This window comes from Mercenaria mercenaria, chromosome 18 (genome assembly GCF_021730395.1).
Source record: "Mercenaria mercenaria strain notata chromosome 18, MADL_Memer_1, whole genome shotgun sequence".
Taxonomy (NCBI): Eukaryota; Metazoa; Mollusca; class Bivalvia; order Venerida; family Veneridae; genus Mercenaria; species Mercenaria mercenaria.
In genome coordinates, this window is record NC_069378.1 from 11,346,034 (window position 1) to 11,372,723 (window position 26,690).

At 37.7% G+C, this 26,690-nt stretch overlaps 1 protein-coding gene across 1 annotated transcript in view; it reads right to left on the reverse strand.

Annotated features, from left to right (window-relative positions):
• Positions 1-26,690, reverse strand: part of LOC123537785 (tyrosine-protein phosphatase non-receptor type 23-like) — a 50,600-nt gene that overhangs the window by 20,812 nt on the left and 3,098 nt on the right. The window contains exons 2-20 of the mRNA XM_053530765.1: positions 26,359-26,433; positions 25,941-26,068; positions 24,885-25,011; positions 24,181-24,315; positions 22,852-23,013; positions 22,262-22,420; positions 19,533-19,591; positions 19,196-19,275; positions 18,138-18,252; positions 16,819-16,884; positions 13,276-13,415; positions 12,233-12,324; positions 11,131-11,335; positions 10,066-10,226; positions 7,623-7,774; positions 6,279-6,472; positions 5,149-5,315; positions 4,024-4,190; positions 356-3,633 (exon numbers count right to left, since the gene is read on the reverse strand). Of these exons, the coding sequence (XP_053386740.1) occupies positions 356-3,633; positions 4,024-4,190; positions 5,149-5,315; positions 6,279-6,472; positions 7,623-7,774; positions 10,066-10,226; positions 11,131-11,335; positions 12,233-12,324; positions 13,276-13,415; positions 16,819-16,884; positions 18,138-18,252; positions 19,196-19,275; positions 19,533-19,591; positions 22,262-22,420; positions 22,852-23,013; positions 24,181-24,315; positions 24,885-25,011; positions 25,941-26,068; positions 26,359-26,433 (5,662 nt within the window). The remainder of the gene's footprint in view (positions 1-355; positions 3,634-4,023; positions 4,191-5,148; positions 5,316-6,278; positions 6,473-7,622; positions 7,775-10,065; positions 10,227-11,130; positions 11,336-12,232; positions 12,325-13,275; positions 13,416-16,818; positions 16,885-18,137; positions 18,253-19,195; positions 19,276-19,532; positions 19,592-22,261; positions 22,421-22,851; positions 23,014-24,180; positions 24,316-24,884; positions 25,012-25,940; positions 26,069-26,358; positions 26,434-26,690) is intronic.

Consider the following 26,690-nt stretch of genomic DNA (forward strand, 5'->3'; position numbering starts at 1 on the left):
AACTTTGAATTCTATACCCCTAGCAGAATTTCTAACCCACATGTGTAAGCCAGCATGCAATTCTAAGTCAGAAACCTTACTACTGAAACACTGAGTTGTTACATGTTTCAATTGAGTATATATGTAAATCAAAATGTTTAAAATTGCACATTAAATTAAAACTTCATTTCTGCATTCATAATCAATTCAATTACATGTATCTTGTTACAATGTTTTGCTCTTCATCAACAACCGTTCTAGTAGACCCACTAAATTCGTTTCATATATATTATGACATTTACATAAATATTACAGAGTGCCTTCATTTTGTTTTTTATAGGTTAAGACCTTTGAATAAACATAAGTTCAGACTTACCTTGAGTTTTTATGTGACCTTGTTGTGTAACTATAGGAACTGCCGGGCTAGGTGGTCTTTGCTGCCCTTGCTGGTAGTTTCCATGCATTGGGCTCACTGGCTGGTAAATGGGTGTGACTGGTTGTCCTTGCGGTTGGACTGGTTGCTGTTGCAGAGGTGGCTGTATGTTCTGACCTTGACCTTGGGAGGAATATAAATTCTGCTGGTTTTGTGGACTGCTAGTTTGGCCTTGACTTAAACCTGATGGCAAAGTAGGTTTTAAAACTTCAGGTTGTAAAACTGATTGGTTGTTGCTCATTTGTCCTTGTTGTGGAATCTGTTGCATTGGAGGCAATGAACCAGTCTGATTAAGCTGACTGGTTCCTTGTCCATACTGTGACTGACCTTGCATTTGTCCTTGATGTCCATATTGTTGCTGAGCAACAGTTTGGTTTGGAACACCTGGTCTTTGCTGGTTTACAGATACTTGTCCTTGATACTGATTAAACTGACCTACTTGGCTTTGAGGGTATGTTTGCTGGCTTTGGCTGCTTGGTAACTGACTATGAGAATAGACTTGGGACCCCTGACTAGGTGGAATCTGTCCCTTTGGTTGGCTCTGACTTGGTAATTCTTGTGAACTTTGACCATGTGGAATCTGACCTTGGGTAAACTGCCTGTTTACAACGGTCTCTGAATAACCTGGTACCTGGGGTCTTTGAGGCTGCTGACCCATGCCTTGACCTGGAATAAACTGTCCCTGACCCATAGGTATCTGTGACTGTGGACCAATATACTGACCTTGAACATTCTGTTGTGTACCATGGCCCTGGACAAACTGTCCTTGACCTGAAACTGGTGGAATAGTTGGTACATTTGAAGGTTGACTTACAGGTGCAGCTGGTGCAGGACTGTATGTTTTTGCAGACTGACCTTGACCACTCAATGGAGGCTGCATTCCACCTTGTTGGGACTGTGGTATTCCATCCATATAATGACCTGTGTATTGCTGACCTTGAACATTCTGCTGCGGGGAAGCTGATGTTGGAGCAGAGAATCTTTGACCAGACTGCAAAGCCCCTGCCCCATACACCGGATGTGCAGGAGAGGAATGCGGAGGCTGTACAAAATTCTGTCCTTGTGGTATCATTGGCTGCTGATACTGCTGACCTTGACCTACAACAGGTTGCTGGACAGGTGCCACCTGACCAGTAACTGGTGCAGCTGGCACTCCTTGTTGTTGTGGCATCGAAGAGGTTGGTGCAGCAAACCTGGGTCCAGACTGCATGTATCCACCTGCTGTCCCTGAACTGGCTGAAGATGAAAACTGGGTCTGAGAAAAATTCTGTTGAGGTGGCTGGAACTGGTGTAGGTTTTGCTGCCCACCTGCTGTTGATACTCCTTGTTGCTGGGCAGGAGCTTGTGGCCCAGCTTGAATGCTAGCACCAGAATATGCTGTTTGAACTGGGGCAGACTGAGGAGGTTGATGAAACTGTTGCTGGGCATGGAACTTCGAAGGCTGGAGTGGCACATTTTGTTGCTGAGCAGGGGTATATGTTTGCTGCTGGGTCCGAGGTATAGTTTGGATTTGTTGTCCAGCCTGATGTACAAAGGGCTTTTGTTGTCCTGTTTGACCTTGAACAGATGGCTGGTAAGTCAACCGTTGTTGTCCAGGCAACTGTTGACCTGGAATAAACTGGCTTATCTGACCTTGAACTGTTCCCCTCTGGTCAAACTGACCTTGATTTGTGGGTTGCAGATTAACCTGACCTGCAGGCTGTACACCCTGATTGTATTGTGCATTGGCTGGAGGCTGGCTGTACTGTGGTTGAACCTGGCTGCTCTGTGGTTGAGCCTGGCTGTACTGTGGTTGAGCCTGGCTGTACTGTGGTTGAGCCTGGCTGTACTGTGGTTGAGCCTGGCTGTACTGTGGTTGAGCCTGGCTGTACTGTGGTTGAGCCTGGCTGTACTGTGGTTGAGCCTGGCTGTACTGTGGTTGAGCCTGGCTGTACTGTGGTTGAGCCTGGCTGTACTGTCCCACTTGCTGAGTCATATGTTGAGGTATTTGCTGCAATGTCTGACCTTGTCCTTGTTGCTGAGAAACATATTGTGTCATTTGAACTTGACCCTTAAGATGTTGTTGGGTAGCTGGTTGAGCAGTCTGTCCTTGACCCATGTGCTGTCCAGTCTGCTGAGGAACTGGCACATGTTGTTGGTCATAACGTTGATGCTGGCTACCACTTGGCTGAAACGTTGAATGCTGAAATTGTGCCTGGGATCCAGGAACTTGTACCTGACCTTCACCTTGGAATGACTGGCTTCCAGGTGGTTGCACTTGGTGTTGTTGTGGCTGTGACTGGGGAAACTGTTGGAGTACTTGCTGACCTTCACTGTATCCTGGCTGTGACATATGTTGCTGAACTTGAACTTGCTGGGTGTTGATTTGACCTTGTCCCTGACCCTGAGGACCAAAATTACCTTGTGGCATACTTCTATAGTCCTGATTTTCATTTCCTGGGGAGAGAACTGGACCACCAACAGCTGACACTGTGCTAGTGACCTCCCTTGTAACAGGCATGGACTGAGGAGGCAACGAAGACGGCATCTGTGATATTACCTGACCAGCTGGAGCACTATGAACTGGTAGCTGAGGAGATGGAGAAAACCTCTGTGTCTGAAAGTCAGCCATATTCTGACCATACTGGCTTGTTTGCATCTGACCCTGACCTGCAGGCATAGATTGGTTTGGTATATTCTGACCTTGACCTTGGAATGTTCCTGGCTGTCCATATTGAAGTTCTTGATTAGCAAGAGCTAAATTCTGGGCATAGAAATTCTGTTGGTCGGGAGTTTGATTTGGCTGCTGAGGAGTATTTGGTGGTATACCTTGGCTGGTCTGTGGCTTTAATGACCTTGACACAACTGGCCTTTGACCTGGTTGTGGATACGCTGACTGAGGAGTAACTGGCTTGTCTTTTTTCCACCTCTGATCTAATGGAACATAGTCTGACTGTGGAGGTGGTGCTTGGGCTGTATCTGGTCCACCTGGCTTTACACCTTGACCTTGTATATATCCCATCTGACCTTGATCTAACTGTTGCTGGTATAAAGATTCTGGTCCATATAAAGAGCTATCCAGAGCTGTCGGACCAAGTCCCATCTCTCTTGCAGACTGACCTTCACCTGACGAGCTACTAGGCTGATACAGATGACCTTGAGTAAGGTCGGGTCCAGGTTGTCTAGGTAACATTCTTGATGTAGATGGATCATTGGGACCAAGTCTACCATCAAATCTATGTCTAAAACAAGAAATATTTATAATAGATAGGACAAATATTCAAAAAAGACAAAAACTGAAAAAGGTAGAAAAACTTCAAGAAACTGTTACCAATCTTGTGTATAATTTCTTTAAAACAGGGTAATATAAATCAAAGAAGGGCTTAGATGAAATCAGTTAACTGTTGTTTTTTTCAATTTTTCTATCAAAGATTTCTTGATAACTGCATGAATAGAATTCAGTGTATATTATTGTGTTTTACTGGAACCTATATCTAATACTAAGTATATTGCTAAGAAGATTTAAGGTATATATCTAGAAAAAATTCTTGACCAGGAATTTTATGACAACATTGACTGCACTTTGAATGTAAAACACTTTTCTTCACATAGTAACAAGACTTTCATTTTACCTGACATGATCTGGACTAGCTGGCACACTGCCAGGCATCTGAGGTATATGTACTGGTGATGCTGTACCACTATTGGGCAGGGAACCACCCTGTGTCATATAGTCTTGTACATTGGGATGAGCAGCTGATACAGGCGGGGAACCACCCTTCTTTCCAAATGTCTTAGGCTGAAAAATAAAAATAAATGAAGTTCTATAATGTTGTCTTGATTTAAAAAAAAATCTCTTTGAAAAGCATCAAACCATGGACTATCTTTACTAGTAACGGTAAACAGTGAAACACCATTTACTTTAGCACTGATACCTGGAGTATTCGAGCTCACTCCAGCAATTCATGAGATGCCCAGACATTTTCCTTATAATTCCTATGTTTTAATCACATGAAACCCAGGAATAACTTAGCAATTTTATTTATCCTCCCCACCAGCCAAAACCTCAAGCAATTTGTATCTTACTGTTACTATATCAAAACCTCCAGGACTATTTCACCCTGAAAGTTTCACTTTATTTATAAGTCAATATAACAGACTTAACAAGGAGCTGCGTTCAATAAATGCTTGATGCCCCCAGTGGCATCCTTGTCGATAGATTTTGCACCTAAGTCCAAAACAAGGTCAAGGTCAAGGTCAAACTGAGGTCAGGTGATGTTTGAAGATGAGGAATGGTCACAGTTTACATCTGTATTAGTATCAATTCATTCTTGTAAGGGGTATTGATACTAGACGAAATGGTCCCATTTGGTTAACCAAGAGATGGCCCATATAAAACAACCTAAGTCCAAAATGAGGTCAAGGTCAAGGTCAAACTGAGGTCAGGTGATGTCTGAAGATGAGGAATGGTCACAGGTTACATCTGCATTAGTATCAAGTCATTCTAGTAAGGGGTATTGATGCTAGACGAAACAGTCCCATTTGGTTAACCTCGTACGGACGGACGAACAAACGAACGGACGGACAGGACAATCACTATATGCCTCCCGCATCAGTAGATGCTGGGGGCATAAAAATGGTTCTGGTTAAACTCGTATTCTGCACAATGAAATTGTAAAATTAATTTATTTGTAAGGTAAAAGTTTTGTTTAATGTATTAAAGAAACTTCATTTTGCTACACCATTATATTACTTACCTTCATGAAAGGGAGATAATCCTTTAATTTTGGGCCATCAAACATAGCTGCCATAGTGTGTGCAGGTGGGTGAGATACTGCTGGGGTATCTGTAATCTGGCCATTATCTTGTATGTCTGCTGGTGCCACTTTAGGTGCAACTGGTCTAACAGGAGCAGGGGCTGCAGCTGCAAAGTGATAAAACAAAACTATAGACTACAGAATACAGAATACAGCACTTACTGAAAACTAATCGCATATTGAGAGCATCTTTTTAAAAACAAGCATTGCCTTTAGTGAAATAGCTATTTTTCTGTGAGTTATATTTATACCTACAAACTTTCTAAGGAAATTTCTAGCTTTTCCTGTAGAGGCAAACCCTAGACTATGTGGCCAAGGCAGACACTTGGATAAAAACAGTTTACACTTTGCACAAAAATTCTTGTTTGTTAAGTTTTGTAATCATTTAAGTCATACCGACTCAACTTAGGTCATATGATGACTTTCCAGTTTTTGATGGTGGATGAAGATCTCTCATACCCATTCAGGCATTAAAGCATGAGTGGGGCACTAGGTAGAACTCTTGACATTTCGTAAGCCAGCTGGATGGCTTCATCACATGAAAGAATTCAACACCCCAAGTGAGGTTACAATCACACATCAGTGAGAGGCAAGTGATTCAAAGTCAGCTGCCATAACTACTCGGTCAAGCCAGCCTCTCTTACATGAAAGATATTAATCAAAGTGGCAAGGAAAATAGCAGTGAGCAATATGGAAATTAAGAGCCAACTATCTAGACATGATAGACCAACATGATGTGCTAAGGTTAGTGTCTTCTAAGTAACTTTACATTTATATTGTTACAATGTCTACTTACAGTTGTGAGTACAATGCCTAACTATAATATCACACCGTACATACATGGTACCCGTCAAGTCATATTACACTGACAAAGGACTAACAAGTCCAGGAATGTCAAGCCGCAAGCTACTAGTACCACTTTTATTAAGTCTTCTGTATGACTCGGCTGAGGATTGAGCCCCAACCTCCTGCTACTGAGACTACACTCTACTACTCAGCCACCACTGCAGTTCCAATGAGATGCACCCAGAAGATAAAATGATAATGGCAAATTTGAGAACTGCATTTACCTTTAGGTTTATATTTATTGTACATTTTCTGCCTCTCATCCTGCTGTACCTTACACACATTTTTACATCTATTCAACAAGCGTCCAACATTTGTCTCCAGTTTCTTGTAGAATTCCAGTCCTTTCTGAGACTTAGCTTTCAAGTCTTCATATACATCATAGGAGTTTATAAGGTCCCTGATTGTCTGCTCTCGTCTGTAAAGAAATACGGACAATACCGTCATATAAAAATCTCTACATCCCAAATGAAATTTTTATCTAGCAGGGAGGCAAAAGTGAGTCAAAGTCAGTGACCTTAACCACACAAACCAGACACTGATTAACATTTGCAGTGGTTACATTTTTTGTTCACATTCACAACACAGTAAGCTGCAAATTAATAATGTCTCAATAGCAAATGAAAAACATCTGTTGTATGGCAGTTTGTTGTACAAAGGATTTTTCTTCAAACAAAATACTCTCTAACCAAAATACATCTGCTGTGCAGAGGTTTTTGCTCCGGACGAAGTACTCTCTGACCAAAATACCTTTGATATACAGAAGATTTTGCTCTGGATGAAATACTCTCTGACCAAAATACCTTTGATATACAGAAGATTTTGCTCTGGATGAAATACTCTCTGACAAAAATGTATTTAATGTACAGAGGACCAAAATAAATTTGTTGTACAGAGGTTTTTACTGCGGAGGAAATGCTTTCAGACCAAAATACATTTGATGTACAGCAAATTTTGCAAAAAAAAAAAGGTATACATATCTAGACCTGTAGTCAGAATGAAAAACATGCCTTTGTAGAAAAGTATCTACTCTTCAGAGGTATCTATTCTTCAAAGTGAGAAGGGAAACTCCATAACTTTCATTAGGATTACTGTCAAACAATATAATATTCTTCTACATTAAAGGATTTTTTGTTGTCAGGTTTAACATCACATCAACACAATCATAGGTTATATGGTTACTTTTTAGCTTTCTTGATGTAGGAATACCTAGGGTGTCCCTCTGAGCACTATTTCTGGCAAGGGTGAGAACTTGGGTAGAACCACTGAACTTCTAGAAAATAAGTTAGTTTTATTTGGCATTCTATACACATCTTAATCAAGGCAAAAAACAATGTGTGATATATAAAATTTAAATGACTAAATGACATGAAAGAATTCAAAAGACCAAGGCCGTTTCAAACCCACATCAGTGAGGGGCGAGTCATTCAAAGTCAGCAATCTTAACCACTCAGGCACATAGGCCCCATAAAAGAATTCAAACTTGGCTACCATCCGACACTTTAAGACAGGTATGTTTACATTTAACTGATATATTTTTCTCCAAAATTATGCATTAATTTACTAACCTGGAAAGGGCTTCACTTGTAGCTTTCCTAACTGTAGCATACTTAGCATTAGCATCAGTTAGTGCTCTCAGTATATTATTCTGGGCGGTGAGATTCTGTCGTATCAAGCCCGATCTTTTATCATGTTTCTTCAGCTGCTCCGAAAACAACACCTTAAACAAATATGAACAGAGTACATCAGCCTTTTAATCATGATATAAAATGTGATAAAGTTTGACTGATATTTGTCAAATATCATTTTTCAACAGTATTTCACTTATGCAACCACTGTCAGCATACTTGGGCTTCTGTACCAGTATTAACTTCATTATTATCAAATGATGACTTCCCTACATGAATCAGAGGTGGAGGATGGATGAATTCTAAGGTACAAACTGTTTTAGTCAAATTGTCAAAGAAAACACTGTCGACATATCAACATCGATTCTCTGCAAAACTTAAATCTATGTCTTTCTTACTATCATGATAAAAACTAAAAATTCAAAATTAATAAATATATGTTAAAATCATTTTATAAGTAATGGAATTCTATCAATAGAAGATTTTTAAGTCTCAGTCATTCTCCAAGAGAAACTCAAGAAAAAAAATTGTTCAAAAAAATTTTTGCAGTAAAAATAATTTAACAAAGTCTGAGACAAATATCCAGTGTATTTATAAATGTTCAATAAACAAGAGCTGTCTCCATAGGATGACACATGCCCCCGATGGCACTTTGAATGAATAGTTATGGCCGATGTTAGAGTTTAGGACCTTTGACCTACGGACCTGGGTCTTGCGCGCGACACGTCATCATACTGTGTCACACATTCATGCGTAGTTATTTTAAAATCCATGCATAAATGACAATGATATGGACCGGACACGCCCATCAATGCACTATCATGAAAAATGACCTTTAATGTCTAAGTGTGACCTTGACCTTTGAGCTACGGACCTGGGTCTTGCGTGCGACACGTCGTCTTATTGTGGTACACATTCATGCCAAGTTATTTGAAAATCCATCCATCGATGACAAAGATATGGACCGGACACGCCCATCAATGCACTATCCTTTAACGTCTAAGTGTGACCTTGACCTTTGAGCTACAGACCTGGGTCTTGCGCGCGACACGTCGTCTTACTGTGGTACACATTCAAGCCAAGTTATTTGAAAACCCATCCATCGATGACAAAGATATGGACCGGACACGCCCATCAATGCACTATCCTTTAACGTCTAAGTGTGACCTTGACCTTTGAGCTACGGGCCTGGGTCTTGCGCGCGACACGTCGTCTTACTGTGGTACACATTCATGCCAAGTTATTTGAAAATCCATCCATCGATGACAAAGATATAGACTGGACACGAAAATTGCGGACAGACTGACAGACCAACAGACTGACAGACCAACAGACTGACAGACCGACAGACAGACCGACAGACAGACCGACAGACGGTTCAAAAACTATATGCCTCCCTTCGGGGGCATAAAAAATCAAATGCATTTTGAAAACAACCAAAATTTCTGATTGTGAAGTTATCAAGTCTTATTGCAATGTTTTCAACAACAAATGCAAATTTTCACAATTTATTTTATTCTTTCCATGAAAAAGCAAAATCAAAAAAAAAATCCTGAGTACCTCTCTATCAGTGCTTTCTTGTCTACAAAATATCGTCGTTATATTGTTTTCCAAAGGAAGTTGTTCTTCCAGTATTTGTCTCTGTATTGACTTACCTCTCTATTTATGCTTTCTTGTTTACACAATACCCCTGTTATATCATCTTCTAACACTTCCTTTCTAAGTTGTTCCTCCAGTGTCTGTCTCTGTATTGACTTACCTCTCTATTTATGCTTTCTTGTTTACACAATACCCCTGTTATATCATCTTCTAACACTTCCTTTCTAAGTTGTTCCTCCAGTGTCTGTCTCTGTGTTGACTTACCTCTCTATTTATGCTTTCTTGTTTACACAATACCCCTGTTATATCATCTTCTAACACTTCCTTTCTAAGTTGTTCCTCCAGTGTCTGTCTCTGTATTGACTTACCTCTCTATTTATGCTTTCTTGTTTACACAATACCCCTGTTATATCATCTTCTAACACTTCCTTTCTAAGTTGTTCCTCCAGTGTCTGTCTCTGTACTGACTTACCTCTCTATTTATGCTTTCTTGTTTACACAATACTCCTGTTATATCATCTTCTAACACTTCCTTTCTAAGTTGTTCCTCCAGTGTCTGTCTCTGTGTTGACTTACCTCTCTATTTATGCTTTCTTGTTTACACAATACCCCTGTTATATCATCTTCTAACACTTCCTTTCTAAGTTGTTCCTCCAGTGTCTGTCTCTGTACTGACTTACCTCTCTATTTATGCTTTCTTGTTTACACAATACCCCTGTTATATCATCTTCTAACACTTCCTTTCTAAGTTGTTCCTCCAGTGTCTGTCTCTGTACTGACTTACCTCTCTATTTATGCTTTCTTGTTTACACAATACCCCTGTTATATCATCTTCTAACACTTCCTTTCTAAGTTGTTCCTCTAGTGTCTGTCTCTGTGTTTTCATTTCCTCTATTTTAGACAGCAAGTTGTTTAACTGCTTGATCACATCATTACTTTCAGGATCTAAACAACAGAAACACAGAACTGGGTTATAAGGAACTGTTTGGAGTCACATAAAAATGTTCGCATTATCCGCAGTACCTTATATCCGTATTGCGAATATAGTTCACTGTAAATGGACTGTATAACGAACATTTGACATATAACAAACTGTAATTTGAGCCATTGTTGATGTTTTTAATTGCTGTTTCATCAAACGGAAGTTATACTTATGTATTTATATTCAATAACAAATCAGTTTATATTGCTCTGTCATACATATTAATCTTATTTTTTCAGTCCCATTCAGTTTTTCAGAACTGGTAATAACCAAAATCGTAGAATTTATATTTTGGTTGGTTAATTCTTTACCTCCATGTGACCATGTGAAGAGTATATCTATCGTCTGCTTTGATGAATTTGAATTTTGTACTAAGACGGCTATAAGTGAGTTTTACTATGGTGTGTTTGCATGATTTATATATCTTTCCTAATGGTTTAAATATACTCAGTACAATTCAGAATACAGGTTACAAAAAAAAATTAAAAAATGATTCAAGTTTATTCAATATGTATATAATTGTCGGTATACATACTAAGTTTGCATTAAAATGACCAGACTTGATATATAGGAAGAACTGTGGGTAAAATGCTGACATTGAATGTCATGCAGATAGTTTTATCAGCCAACAGATTTTATCATTGACTCAACAAGGGAATTTTTACCCAAACTAAACCCTCTGTTACTGTAATAATGTTATACTCCTTCTTCATAAATATGAATCATTGACTGGAAGACAGCTACATTATAGAACAACTTATTCTACATTGTTTGAAGGACAGATTCTTCTCACAAAAAATATATAATCAATAAAACCACACTTTGTTTAGAAAGACAATATCTTGTCGAAAAAAAAAATTGTATTACCTCTATCTTTATCAACTGAAGGTAAGAGTTTCTGTAAATCCTCCAGGGGACTGCTCAGTAACTTTAGGTTATTGATGTGAGTATTCATTGCTTTATGAAGGTCCGTGTTGGACTGACTGCCCTTCTTGTGACCTTCCTCTAACCTCGCACATTCTTGTGCAATTTCTGACAGTATGGCATTGGGATTCCTCTTTCCAAAGGTATCCTGTAAAAGGTGAAAGGATAAGTTTAATTTAAGCTTATACTGCAGTAAAACTCAGCATATATTAACCCACTGGTTCCTGGACTTAAAACAGATCTCATCCAATTGCCAAAATGTTGGTTGTTGTGGACAAATTCTCATCAGATTGCCGGAATTGTGGTTCTTTTCGTCAAAAGCCCATACCATTGCCAAAATAGTTCTTCGGGATAAATTCCAAAGCCAGTGTAATATTCCACAACTGGCACATTTTAAAATAGCTTTATACAAGTCAGACAAACATACTTAAATTCAATCATAAAAACATATTCAAAACACCCAAGATTACGGTGGATTTTGACAAATAAGATGCATGAATATTATGCCACATTAAGAATCAATTTCCTTAAACTGATATCTTGATATTAGTTAAACTTTGTGTATTATTCACTTTTGACCATCCAGCCAGTTAGCTCAGTAACTACAGTTTATTCATATAAGTACAATGAAGCACAATAACACAAGCTCACAACCCAGAGGTCCAGAGTTTGATCCTCATTCTCAACAATGACTTCCAACACATATTACTGTGATCAATTCTTCAAACAAATGCTTATTAAGTAAAGAGCAAAGACAGGATCTTTTCTGGTAAACATTTGGTTAACATGAGATTTAGTGAGATTTCGCTTTATGTTCTTATGAGAATTTTAAATCTGTTTGCTTCTGAAGTATATAAAACAACTGATCTAAAATAATGCGTTATCTTACACTCATCTAGTTAAGCTATCAGTTACTTGCGGTGGACAAGTATGAACACAATATTCAGGAACAGCAGGTAGCCAGGTTAATTGAATGTGAATACTTTACAGAAATACTAATGAAAAATGGCATTCAACCTATATCAATCAAACAATTTCGTTCTACCTGAAATTCCAGTTCAGCTGTACTCTCCTCCTGTAGAGTTTGTTGAATTTCTTTAATGCCCAGATCTACTTCTGTGGCTACATTCGAAACAGCTGAAATATTAAATTTAACCATGTCATATATTCATAAAGTAAAGTGTTTATTATAGTTTACCCCTAAAGAAAGGACCAGCAAATTTGGCTTATGTGATACCTACATACATTGAACAGCATTACTTCTGATTCCTATTTTTAATACCACGCACCAGGCAGGTAGGCAAACAAAAACCATTATCTAACTAGCTGGCAGCTCACCAACCGGTCTCTCTTCAGCAATAAGACCCGGCTCTGACAGGGCTCGAACGTTCGACCTCGCAACTGCAGGACAGGTACCTTGTCCATTAAGCAGCTGCAGCTCGGTTATATTTATATGTAATTAGAGAACATCGCAGTTACACTAACATAAAATAATTTGTAATTTAACATTTCTATGTTAGTATATGGCAGAATTAAATCTGGCATACTAAATACTGATCCAGTTTAGACCAATTAAATACATTGCTACAAAATAACTTCGACTTATCACATGACAAAAATGTTAAATGAATCGAGTTTGTTATTATTGTAATTACATGTAGTTTGAAAGGTGCTTCATACAGTTAGACAAAAATTATCTTGACATGAGTGAAGGATTCTTTGAAGCTTTTCCCAAAAACATCAATATCAAAATGCATTTGAACAGAAAACTATATATTCTTTTAGCAGACCTTATCAAAGCTCACTACATTCCTGTATGAAAAACTAATATATAGTGGCCTGAACAGCCACTGACTTCAATCACTTGCCCCAGACCATTATGTGTTCAAAACCTGGCTTGGGGTGTAGAATTGTTTCATGTGATGAGGCCATCTAGCAGGCCTGGCTCTGGGAAGCTGGTGGTTCTACCCAGGTGTCTGCCTTTGCCTGAAATAATAATTTGAGGGGCAACTCCACCATGCAAAGCTAGAAAGTCACCATATAATCTACCACTGAGTCATGTGATGATAAATCCAGCAAAAACCATACCTGTCATAGAATCCACCAGTTCTTTGATTGCAGTAGGTCTTACACTAAGAGCTGCACATTTCTCCAGTAACTGTTGCGGCAGTCTCTCAGGCTCAGGGTTTAATGAGGTATGGTCAAGTTGTAAAGATGCCAGATACTGACTGCAAGCAACACATAACACATATAGCGCATCTCTTATATATTCTAAGTAGAAGTTTAAAAAAAACAAGAGGGCCATAATGGTCCTATATCTCTCACTGGAGTTGATCTGGCCTACTGGCCTAGTTTTTGAAACCACATGACCCAGTTTCAAACTTGACCTAGAGATCATAACAAGAGGACCATGATGGTCCTGAATCGCTCACCTCTTCCCACATGACCCAGTTTTGAGTATGACATCGTTTTTTCTATTATTTGACATAGTGACCTAGTTTTTGAGCTCATGTGACCCAGTTTTGAACTTGACCTAGATATTATCAAGATAAAAATTCTGACCAATTTTCATGAAGATCCACTGAAAAATATGGTCTCTAGGTTTTTCTATTATTTCACCTATTGACCTAGTTTTAGAAGGTACGTGACCCTGTTTTGAATTTTACCTAGATATCATCAAGGTGAACATTCTCACTAATTTTCATGAAGATCTCATGAAAAATATGGCCTCTAGAGAGGTCACAAGGTTTTTCTATTTTTATACCTACTGGCCTAGTTTTTGACCGCACATGACCCAGTTTCGAAACTGACCTAGATATCATCAAGGTGAACATCCAGATCAATTTTCATGAAGATCCATTGAAAAATATGGCCTCTAGAGAGGTCAAAAGATTTATATAATTTTAGACCTACTGACCTAGTTTTTGACCGCAGTTGATTCAGTTTCAAACTTGACTTGCTAGATATCATCAAGATGAACATTCAGACCAACTTTCATACAGATCCAATGAAAAGTATGGCCTCTAGAGAGGTCACAAGGTTTTTTATTATTTGACCTACTGACCTAGTTTTTTATGGCACGTGACCCAGTTTCAAACTTGAACTAGATAACATCAAGGTGAACATTCTGACCAATTTTTATGGAGATCCATTCATAAGTATGGCCTCTAGAGAGGTCACAAGGTTTTTCTATTTTTAGACCTACTGACTTAGTTTTTGACCGCACATGACCCTGTTTCGAACTTGACCTAGATATTATTAAGATGAACATTCAGACCAATTTTCATACAGATCCAATGAAAAATATGGCCTTTACAGAGGTCACAAGGTTTTTCTATTATCTGACCTACTGACCTAGTTTTTGATGGCACGTGACCCACTTTCGAACTTGATCTAGATATCATCAAGATAAACATTCAGATTAACTTTCATACAGATCCCATGAAAAATATGGCCTCTAGAGTGGTCACAAGGTTTTTCTATTATTTGACCTACTGACCTAGTTTTTGATGGCACGTGACCCACTTTCAAACTTGACCTAGATATCATCAAGGTGAACGTTCTGACCAATTTTCATGAAGATGTCATGAAATATATGGCCTCTAGAGAGGTCACAAGGTTTTTCTATTTTTTAGACCTACTGACCTAGTTTTTGACAGCACCTGACCCAGTTTCGAACTTGACCTAGATATCATCAAGGTGAATGTTCTGACCAACTTTCATACAGATCCCATGAAAAATATGGCCTTTAGAGAGGTCACAAGGTTTTTCTATTATTTGACCTACTGACCTAGTTTTTGATGGCACGTGACCCAGTTTCGAACTTGACCTAGATATCATCAAGGTGAACGTTCTGACCAATTTTCATGAAGATCTTTTGAAATATATGGCCTCTAGAGAGGTCACAAGGTTTTTCTATTTTTAGACCTACTGACCTGTTTTTGAAGGCACGTGACCCAGTTTCGAACTTGACCTAGATATCATCAAGATGAACATTCTGACCAACTTTCATAAAGATCCCATGAAAAATGTGACCTCTAGAGTGGTCACAAGGTTTTTCTATTTTTAGACCTACTGACCTAGTTTTTGACCGCACGTGACCCAGTTTTGAACTTGGCCTAGATATAATCAAGATGAACATTCTGACCAACTTTCATGAAGATCCCATGAAAAATGTGACCTCTAGAGTGGTCACAAGGTTTTTCTATTTTTAGACCTACTGACCTAGTTTTTGACCGCACGTGACCCAGTTTCGAACTTGATCTAGATATCATCAAGATGAACATTCTGACCAATTTTCATAAAGATCCCATGAAAAATGTGACCTCTAGAGTGGTCACAAGCAAAAAGTTTACGGACGGACGGACGCACGGACGGACGACGGACGACGGACACTGCGCGATCACAAAAGCTCACCTTGTCACTTTGTGACAGGTGAGCTAAAAACAAACATTCTGACCAATGTTCATAAAGATAGGGTCACAACTTTGGCCTCTAGTGTTAACATATTTTTTTTATTTTACCGGGTGACCTAGTTTTTGACCCAACATGACCCAGATTTGATCTTGACCTAGAGGTCAACAATACAAACATTCTGACCATTTCTCAGGAGTTTCAAACTTAAACCATGGACTCTGTGTTTACAAGATTTTCCTTTCATCTGGCCTACTAACCTAGTTTTTGACCCCACATGACGAAGTTTCGAATCTGACCTAGAGCTCATTAAGACAAACATTCTGACCAAGTTTCATAAAGATTGAATCACAACTGTGGCCTCTAGAGTATTCAAAAGCTTTAAATTTCCTTTCATTTGACCAGGTGACCTAGTTTTTGATCCCATATGACCCAGATTCGAACTTGACCTATAGATCATCAAGGCAAACATTCTGACTAACTTCTCATGAGTTTCAAACTTAAATTGTGGTCTCTAAAGTGTTAACAAGATTTTCCTTTGATCTGGTCTAGTGACCTAGTTTTTGACCCCACATGATCCAGTTTCAAACTTGACCTGGAGATCATCAAGACAAACATTCTGACCAAGTTTCATAAATATTGGGTCACAACTTTAGCCTCTAGAGTTTTCACAAGCCTTTCCTTTGATCTGGCCTATTGACCTAGTTTTTGACCCCACAGGACCCAGTTTCGAACTTGACCTAGAGATAATCAGAACACCCCTTGCTTTCAGGAAGGGCCAGGTATCACAAATTTCTGTGAAACGATTATTTCATAAATTGTAAGGATCTTACATGCCTGCTTGTGTAAGACAGGGATTTCCCTACCAGAGAGACAGTGTGGAGTGAGAAACATTGCATTACCAAGAGTTATAATCCACACTGCCCAGAGGGTTTTTAAAAATAGCTGTTGTTCACAGGCAGATATGAAAGAACATTTCTCATGTCTACCATCTTTTAAATAGACCGATATTTACAGATTATGACTTTATACTATGGCTAGTAACATAGTGTCACCAATTAGGAGGTTGAGTATTGCAGACAGTTGTTTGCCAGGGAAAAGACAGGAATGTTTATCTCTAGAACAACTGTATATTCTTCCTGCCACTCAGGAAAGAAATAAAAGTCAGCACTCTTTCTTACAGATTTATCTAGTACATGTCACTTAAAAGTCACTTACTTTAGTTCTTCATTTTTTTCTTGTATCTCAGAGACCATTCTTCTTAACAGTGTAGCTTTTTCTTCACTGTAGATATAATATAAAACACATGGAAAACTAAATGTAATTTCAGCTGCTGAAAAACTGTTTATTTCAGAGTGCTATTTGTCTATATCTTATCAGCATGATATTATACACAGATATTTTTCCTTCTACACATTTCGCACTAAGTTTTTAACAAGAAACTAACACTATCTTACATATTTTATAGCCTCAAAACATATCTTTATATATAATTTTGCCTGAAATAGAACTATCTAACACTGTGGTCTAAGATCCTATTTCAATTTCTAAACACTGAAAAATTTGTCACAAATTATGAAGTGAGCCCTTTTAATTGCTACTAGTATATTAAATCAATTGTATGTAAATCTAAATGTAAAGACATAAACAAGAGCTGTTAGTAAAACACATATGCCCACCGTCCCACATGATGGCCTGTCCCATTTTCAGGCCCAAGATACTTGCCCCCTGACCTACTGACCACCAACACAGTAAGGGACATTTACTGAACACAGGCAATCATGCTATGAAGATTGTAGACTGCAGACAAAAGCATTCTTTAGTTACTGAGCTAATATTCTGTGCAATTCATTGTGACCTTGACCTTTGACCTACTGACTCCCAAAACAATAGGAATCACACACTGACCATAGGCAATCAACATAAGAAGTTTGACAATTGTAGGCCAAAGCATTCTTTAGTTATTTTGTGGACATTGTATTAGTCTCAAGGTCAGCATGTCCTTGACCTTTGACCTACTGACCCTGAAAACAAAATGGGTTGTCAACTGACCACAGGCAATAATCCTATGAAGTTTGATGACTGTAAGCCAAAGCAATCTTTAGTTATTGAACAAAAAGTTGTCTGTCTAAGAATAAAGTGAGCTTCACTTTTGACCTACTGATCCCCAAATTAACAGTCATCTACCAACCGCAGACAACCATCCTATGAAGTCTGAAGACTGTAGACAAAGGCATTCTTAATTTATTGAGCAGAAACCAAATGGTCTACCGACCAACCAACAGACAGCAAAACAATAATCCCCCTCTTCTTCAAAGTGAGACATAAAAATGCCGTCAACCATGTAATTGTTATTCATAAACAAGAGATGTGACTAGTACATGATGAATGTCCCCGAGTGATGTGACCTTTGCCTTTGGCTTATGGTTAGGGTAATAACGTAAGACTTGGGGTTCTTGCTTGTGACTTTGGCTATTCAGACCTGACACATGCATAATACAGTATGCCTCCTTTTTTGGGCAATAAAAAATGTTTACCTATAAAGAGAGGCAGCCTCATGTGCAGACATAGGTACAAGTTTATTAAAGATGTCCTGTCCCGATATTTCAGGATCATTTGGATTAAACGGTATGCCCTTCACAAGGGAAGCACCTGAAAACATATCAAGGGAAGATGTTTAAAACTAACATAAACCTGAGAGAATAATTATGAATGATAAAATGTTATCAAGAAAGATTAGTTCAAATTTGTTTTATATCATTTGTCATTTGGTTTTGCACCTTACTTCAGTAGCTGTTGTTCTTCAAATATGGATGTGCTTCTTATGGCAAGTCTTATTCTTTCCATGGAATTTCAAACTTGGTCTTCTGTAAGTCACTGACAACTTTTTTCAATGTGTACAATGCATAAAATTTAATGTGATATAGAGTATTTTATGAAACAGTCACTTAGATAAGAGCTGTCGTATGAGCAGTGTGCATTATCATTTGAGACCCTTTCACATAATACAAGCTTACATTGTATAATACAAAAGCTTTACCGAATTTTTGTAAGTTGAATAAGGATATGTTTTGGAAAACTTATCTGAAGTTGCAGAACCTGGTTAAGATGACCATTTCACGAGGCCAAAGACCTATAGAGACTTTGAAAGCATTCAGTGCAAGAGTTCCTGAGAAACCTGCTTACATGCAAACTTTCAACAAATGTTGAGATTAAAAAGGGGCATAATTATGCCAAAATGTAAGCCAGTGATATGAAACCTGCTATGTCAGATCATCCTGTGATGCCTAAGATTTGCATTGTTTGAAAACATTTAGTCTAGTAGTTTCTGAGAAACCTGCTTACATGCAACACTTTCAAAAAATCTCTATGTTAAAAAGGGGCAAAATAATGACAAAATCAAAGTCAGAGTTATGTTACTTGCCTTGTTATCTCAACTCATGATGCCAAATGCATGTGTATAATCTAAAAGCATATAACTAAAATTTTCATGACACAGACACTAACATGAATGCCAATAGAAGGGTGCCAACAAAAGCTCTACTATTTGAAAATTTTCAAAAAGCCAAGCTAAAATGTCAAGTTAAAAATTTACCTTTAACCTCAGGCAGTGAATCTGCAGGTGGAACTTTATCATGATAAACAAAATCATTGTCCTTCTTTGCTGACTGATGTCTGTAAATAAAGAAATAACCATGATAGCTTTTACACATACAAGAGAAGGTAATGCTAAAGATAGCATTAGTTTTAAAACACAGTTTTTGCTGTTTTACTTCAAATTACAAAGTAGTGGATAAAATTACTCTTAATCAATTATCTTTAGGAAAAATAAAACAAATATGAGTATTAAATATTTTCTAAATGAATCATGTGTTTACAGTATAATAATAACACACTTAGTCAACTTGGAATAGAAAGAAATAAATGCTTACTTTCCACCAACTACATCATGTGTAAATCTCAATGAATCTTGAATCTCAACACCCTCATTCTGAAATAAAAGTAAAGTCCATTAATTTAAAACTACAACTTTTGCAGCCAAAAAAAATCTTTACCATTAATTCACACACAAGTGTAAGCATTTTTTTGAAAATGTTTTAGGCCACATCAGCAGAATTTGAGCTGCACCATGAGAAAACCAAAATAATGGCTTTGTGACCAGCATGGATCCCGACCATGCTGTTCGCTAACACTTTCTCTAATTGCAATAGGCTTCAAAAGCAAACAGCATGGAACAGACCAGATTGCGCAGATGCGCAGGCTGGTCTGGATCCATGCTGGTCGCAAAGCCACTATGTTGGTTTTCTTATGTTGTGGCTCAATTTATGTCATACAGCAACTTTCCAGCTTCAGTGACAATTGGGAACAAATGGACCATGATGGTCCTGAATCGCTCACCTCTTCCCACATGACCCAGTTTTGAGTATGACGTCGTTTTTTTCTATTATTTGACATAGTGACCTAGTTTTTGAGCTCATGTGACCCAGTTTTGAACTTGACCTAGATATTATCAAGATAAAAATTCTGACCAATTTTCATGAAGATCCATTGAAAAATATGGTCTCTAGAGAAGTCACAAAGTTTTTCTATTATTTGTCCTATTGACCTAGTTTTCAAAGGTACGTGACCCTGTTTTGAACTTTATCTAGATATCATCAAGGTGAACATTCTCACTAATTTTCATGAAGATCTCATGAAAAATATGGCCTCTAGAGAGGTCACAAGGTTTTTCTATTTTTATACCTACTGGCCTAGTTTTTGACCGCACGTGACCCAGTTTCGAAATTGAACTAGATATCATCAAGGTGAACATTCAGATCAATTTTCATGAAGATCCATTGAAAAATATGGCATCTAGAGAGGTCAAAAGATTTTTCTAATTTTAGACCTACTGACCTAGTTTTAAATCACAGTTGACCCAGTTTCAAACGTGACCTAGATATCATCAAGATGAACATTCAGACCAACTTTCATACAGATCCCATGAAAAATATGGCCTCTAGAGAGATCACAAGGTTTTTTTATTTGACATACTGACCTAGTTTTTTAAGGCACGTGACCCAGTTTCAAACGTGAACTAGATATCATCAAGGTGAACATTCTGACAAATTTTCATGAAGATCCATTCAAGGGTATGGCCTCTGGAGAGGTCATAAGGTTTTTCTATTTCAAGACCTACTGAACTAGTTTTTGATTGCAGTTGACCCAGTTTCAAACTTGACCTATATATCATCAAGATAAACATTCAGACCAACTTTCATACAGATCCCATGAAAAATATGGCCTCTAGAGAGGTCACAACGTTTTTTCATTATTTGACCTACTGACCTAGTTTTTGAAGGCATGTGACCAACTTTCGAACTTGACCTAGATATCATCAGATGAACATTCAGACCAACTTTCATACAGATCCCATGAAAAATATGGCCTTTAGAGAGGTCACAAGGTTTTTCTATTATTAGACCTACTGACCTAGTTTTTGATGGCACATGACCCATTTTCGAACTTGACCTAGATATCATCAAGGTGAACATTCTGACCAATTTTCATGAAGATCTCATGAAATAAATTGCCTCTAGAGAGGTCACAAGGTTTTTCTATTTTTAGACCTACTGACCTAGTTTTTGACCGCACGTGACCCAGTTTCGAACTTGATCTAGATATCATCAAGATGAACATTCAGACCAACTTTCATACAGATCCCATGAAAAATATGGCCTTTAGAGAGGTAACAAGGTTTTTCTATTATTTGACCTACTGACCTAGTTTTTGAAGGCACGTGACCCAGTTTCGAACTTGACCTAGATATCATCAAGGTGAACGTTCTGACCAATTTTCATGAAGATCTTGTGAAATATATGGCCTCTAGAGAGGTCACAAGGTTTTTCTATTTTTAGACCTATTGACCTAGTTTTTGAAGGCACGTGACTCAGGTTCGAACTTGACCTAGATATCATCAAGGTGAACATTCTGACCAATTTTCATGAAGGTCTTGTGAAATATATGGCCTCTAGAGAGGTCACAAGGTTTTTCTATTTTTAGACCTACTGACCTAGTTTTTATCGGCATGTGACCCAGTTTCGAACTTGACCTAGATATCATCAAGGTGAACATTCTGACCAACTTTCATAAAGATCCCATGAAAAATGTGACCTCTCTAAAAGTTTACGGACTGATGCACGGACGGACGGACGACGGACACCGCGCAATCACAAAAGCTCACCTTGTCACTTTGTGACAGGTGAGCTAAAAAGACCAATGGGGCTACCTGAGATTTAATTTCAAACTAGGGCAGGTAACTTCGTAGAACCCAATAATCCATAAATAAATCAGCTGTATAGCTCGTAGATGTGCAGTAATTCTTAATTACAAGCAGGCCTAGATCAAACAGCAGTAATGGACCAGTGATCACAATTCTGCAACTATACCCATTCTTAAACAACAGCACTTGCATTTTAGAAAATAGATAAGTCTTAAATATAAATATTAACAATAATCTGCATGACATTATTTGAGTCCCTACTTCTCGCCTCCGTAATTATCAGTTATCAAAACAACAAAATCTTAAAATACATGTGCTTACATAAGTAGAACAAAATTAATACTAGTATTTTAAATATCAACTTATATACCTGGTGTATGTGAATTTCTCATACATTACCTTGGCAAGTTTCTCACATTCAGTGAGTTTCTCTAGAGATATAGTATAGTAAGCCAGACATTGTCCGTGTTTCTGCTGATCCTCTGACTGTCGTCCCATATAGAAGTTTGTTATACAGGTGTAAAATAAAATCTTTATATCTATCTTCTTCTTCCAGTCCTGAAATACATGGCAAGGTATCACTACAGACAATGTCTATGGACTAAAGATAGTCCGGACTTTCTTCTCAGAAATTCTGCATTTTTTTACAGAACTGTGCCATTATTTCCTCCTCTGCATTCAGAATAATTTAACACTGACAACTCTAAAACTAACAGTAACAGCTTGTGTTTCTGTCCAAACCCCTTATACCAAAAACATAACTACTCCAGGGCACAAACTTTCAGATTTTCTAACAATTAACATGATCATGATGTCTCATACAAATTTTACAATGTGGATGATGGGTATATATCATCTATTACATATTTTTAACTTTTTTTCAACATAATTTATGTTCTACATACATAATGAGAACTTGATCAAATTACATGTTTCAGATTGAGCTATGTCTGTACAAGAAGTAGTTACAATTATTACACATTATGTACCTTATATCTTTTAGAGCTGATAAGTTCCTGTAAGTTACACACATCTAGGTGTTTCATTGACGTCCTGTAGAATTCTACAATCTGTGCAGCAACTTTGGCAGTGATTGTGCTTTTTCTGCTGTCTGTCATTGACTTCTCCAAGATACACTCCTGAGCTTGTGCCTGAGAAGTTTAAAGGTTACACATGATTTGTTTTTCATCCATTTGCTTTGTCATGTTTTCTTTGATCAATACCATCAAAGATGACCATTCTTAAGGCAAACATCAAAGAAAATATGTACATGGCAGGCAACTGGGTAAATCCATCAACGATCAAAGCAAGAAGATAGCTTACAATGCACAGCCTGTCTGAACCCTGTAACTTTATAATTTAGCTATACGTAAGAAAGTGCAATTCAAAAGTAACCAACCTAGAAAAGTGAAGACCTGTTTCTGGCAACAGATTAGTGACATGGTAGAAGTACCAACTACCTGACAGGATACCCTAGTTACATTTAAAGTCTTTTCTTATAATACATTTAAAAATTCTACTGCCAGCTCACAGGCTCATTATAAAGGATGACTAGACAGACTTATGTAATTAATTATAATACAGAGGTATGTGTCAATGTAGTTAACTAGCAAAATTTTTTTTTTAAATCTTAAGCTATGTGATATCGGGTCCCTATGAATAACTAAGTCTAAACTAAACTAAACTAAATTATTGATAGTCTCCATGCAAGGTAATGATCATGCTTTTCCCAAAATGTTGCAAAAAAGCTGACAATACAAAAATGTGGTACTGCAATTTAGTCTCTTCTCAAACTCATCCTATGCTGCAATAATTTTGAATTTTTAGACAGATTCGCTTTTTTACTTTTTTATCTTTTACCAATGGTGGATAGACATTTGATCAAGTAAGGCTTTTTAATTGTATAAGTAATTAACTTAAGTCATTATCTAAAGATAAGAAAAATTACTTTATTCCTTTAATGATAAAAAAAAAAAAAAATCAACAAAATTGTAGAATAAGTTGTTTCTGCATTTTGAACAGTGACAATTGATATATCTATATAATAACAAGTATATGAGCCGTGCCATGGGAAAACCAACATAGTGGGTGTGCGACCAGCATGGATCCAGACCAGCCTGCGCATCCGCGCAGTCTGGTCAGGCTCCATGCTGTTCGCTTTTAAAGCCTATTGGAATTGGAGAAACTGTTAGCGAACAGCATGGATCCTGACCAGACTGCGCGGATGCGCAGGCTGGTCTGGATCCATGCTGGTCGCACACCCACTATGTTGGTTTTCCCATGGCACGGCTCATATCAATTAACAATATCAAACCTACCAACATTAAGTTCAGTTGAAAGGTCAATAGTTCATGTGTCATATCCAAACTCATTGCCGCACAACCGAAATGATCTCGTAAATATTCAAATGCCCATGACGCACACTGGAAATGTGTACATGATACTTTCATTCCCTGAAATTAAAAGAATGTCAATAAAAAATTATAAATCTACCAGAAACCTGTCAGAACAGTGGACTTGTAATGACAACTGGCATTTTTCTTTTAATTACGTATAATCTGTAAGAGATTTCGGCATTGTGTAGTTGTAATGAAGAAGAAATTTTCTCTATAAGAGTCAAACATAATAGGATGATACACCATCACATGAAAACTGCTGATTTTAGTTACAGGTCCCCTACCTTAAACACTCATGTGTTCACCAAACTAAGGCATTATGTCTTCAGTAGATTTGTTACCATAGGGTGAGGGGGAATCCATGTAAGTTATTCTCCAATTAGCTTACAACTGGAAATGAAGCCCAATGAACACCCACAATATACAATTTTTTAATACAATAACATAATCTGTCACTTATTGTGTTTGCAATGTTTCAGTCCGAGTCATTTCTTTTCTTATTTTCTTTCACTGAAAATGTTGTGCAAAACAAGTTAAACAAAGAATTGTTTAATCTTTAAAAACTGAAACTAATATGCTTTTTGCTTTTCAAACAGATGCTGCAAAAATATAACCATTGTACTTACGTCTGCACTTTGTCGTGTATCCATGGCCCCCAGCACAGAATGGAGAGCTCCTATGTTGTATAGAATGCAAGCTTGCTCAAATTTTATATCACTTAATGTCATCTCTCGTCCAGAAAATACCTCCTCCCTAAAAACCATAAAAATATACAATTTCAGGATATTTATGTCTAGAGAAAACAAGGAGCTGTGTTCAATAAACGCTTGATGCCCCCAGTGGCATCCTTGTCGATAGATTTTGCACCTAAGTCCAAAACGAGGTCAAGGTCAAGGTCGAACTGAGGTCAGGTGATGTTTGAAGATGAGGAATGGTCACAGTTTACATCTGTATTAGTACTAATTCATTCTTGTAAGGGGTATTGATGCTAGACGAAACGGTCCCATTTGGTTAACCAAGAGATGGCCCATATAAAGCAACCTAAATCCAAAATGAGGTCAAGGTCAAACTGAGGTCAGGTGATGTCTGAAGATGAGGAATGGTCACAGCTTACATCTGCACTAGTATCAAGTCATTCTAGTAAGGGGTATTGATGCTAGACAAAATGGTCCCATTTGGTTAACCTCGTACGGACGGACGGACGAATGCACGGACGGACAATCACTATATGCCTCCCGCATCAGTAGATGCTGGGGGCATAAAAATATCATTTCTTATACCTGCTGTCAAAACGCATTGATCTCCTTGACAGAAACAACTTTGATACAGTAAATAATTTCTTTCTATGAGATCTACGTATTTACTGTAAATATAAATTATAATGTTGACTTTACAGGCATTAATTTCTAAAGCCACTAAGTCACAAACATTATGCCTTACTTGGGCTAAAAAAGCCATTGTCTAGCATGGTACATTCTGTCACAATCTGTGTGTACACTATTTTACTTAAGAAAACATACATGGTGACTGCTATTGGAACGGTCTCTGTTCAAACTTCAGCTACATGACGATGACCTACACGCTTAAATGTAACTATAGCTTACATAACATCTGCTTACAAATTATCAAGTAAATGTAACAACAGCTTACATACCAAATAAATGTAACTATTGCTTACATACCAAGTAAATGGAATGGAAGCCTCTCCTCCTTCAAGCATTGGAAATCTTCCCTGAAGAAACTGTAACTGGGAATAGTATTTCTTGAGTGTGCTGCAACCCATAAAATCATGTGACACATGTACGGCACTCTGCAATAGACAAATAATGTGCATGTTTCGTTTCTTCTTCTGAAAGTTATCTTTACTAGCAAACCCAGGTCTGTTTAAAGAACTGACATTTTTTGTATAGAAAAGGGAGATGGCAGTATGCATTTTAACTGCAAAAAGTGTATCAGTGTAATGGCTATCACAAAAATAGCAAGGCAAGAAATTTATGACAATTTGAGACACCTAGCTCTTCACTGACATAAAAATACATGTATGCAAAATAAAACTATCTAAACATATAAATTTTAACAAAATACTGCATGTTTTCTTACCTGTCGTAACTGTTCCAGCTCACTGCAACTCTTGTTATAATGTGCTGGGTCCTCTCCATAGTGGTCTCTTATATACTGCAATGAAATAGGAAATACTGTATAAATTACATGAAGGCTTACAGCTATGCAGAGCACAAGTACTATCCACTGGGAAGTTCCATGATAGATCACTGTGCGAGCCTGCGAGGTTAATTCACTTTACTATGGTCTGACAGAAACAATGTCTGTAGTCATTTGTCCTACATCTATGGATTGCTTAGGATAGTAACTGTTGTCAGTTGCTTATAGAGAATAGGTTAGTGATGATACAGACACTCCAATACATAACCAAT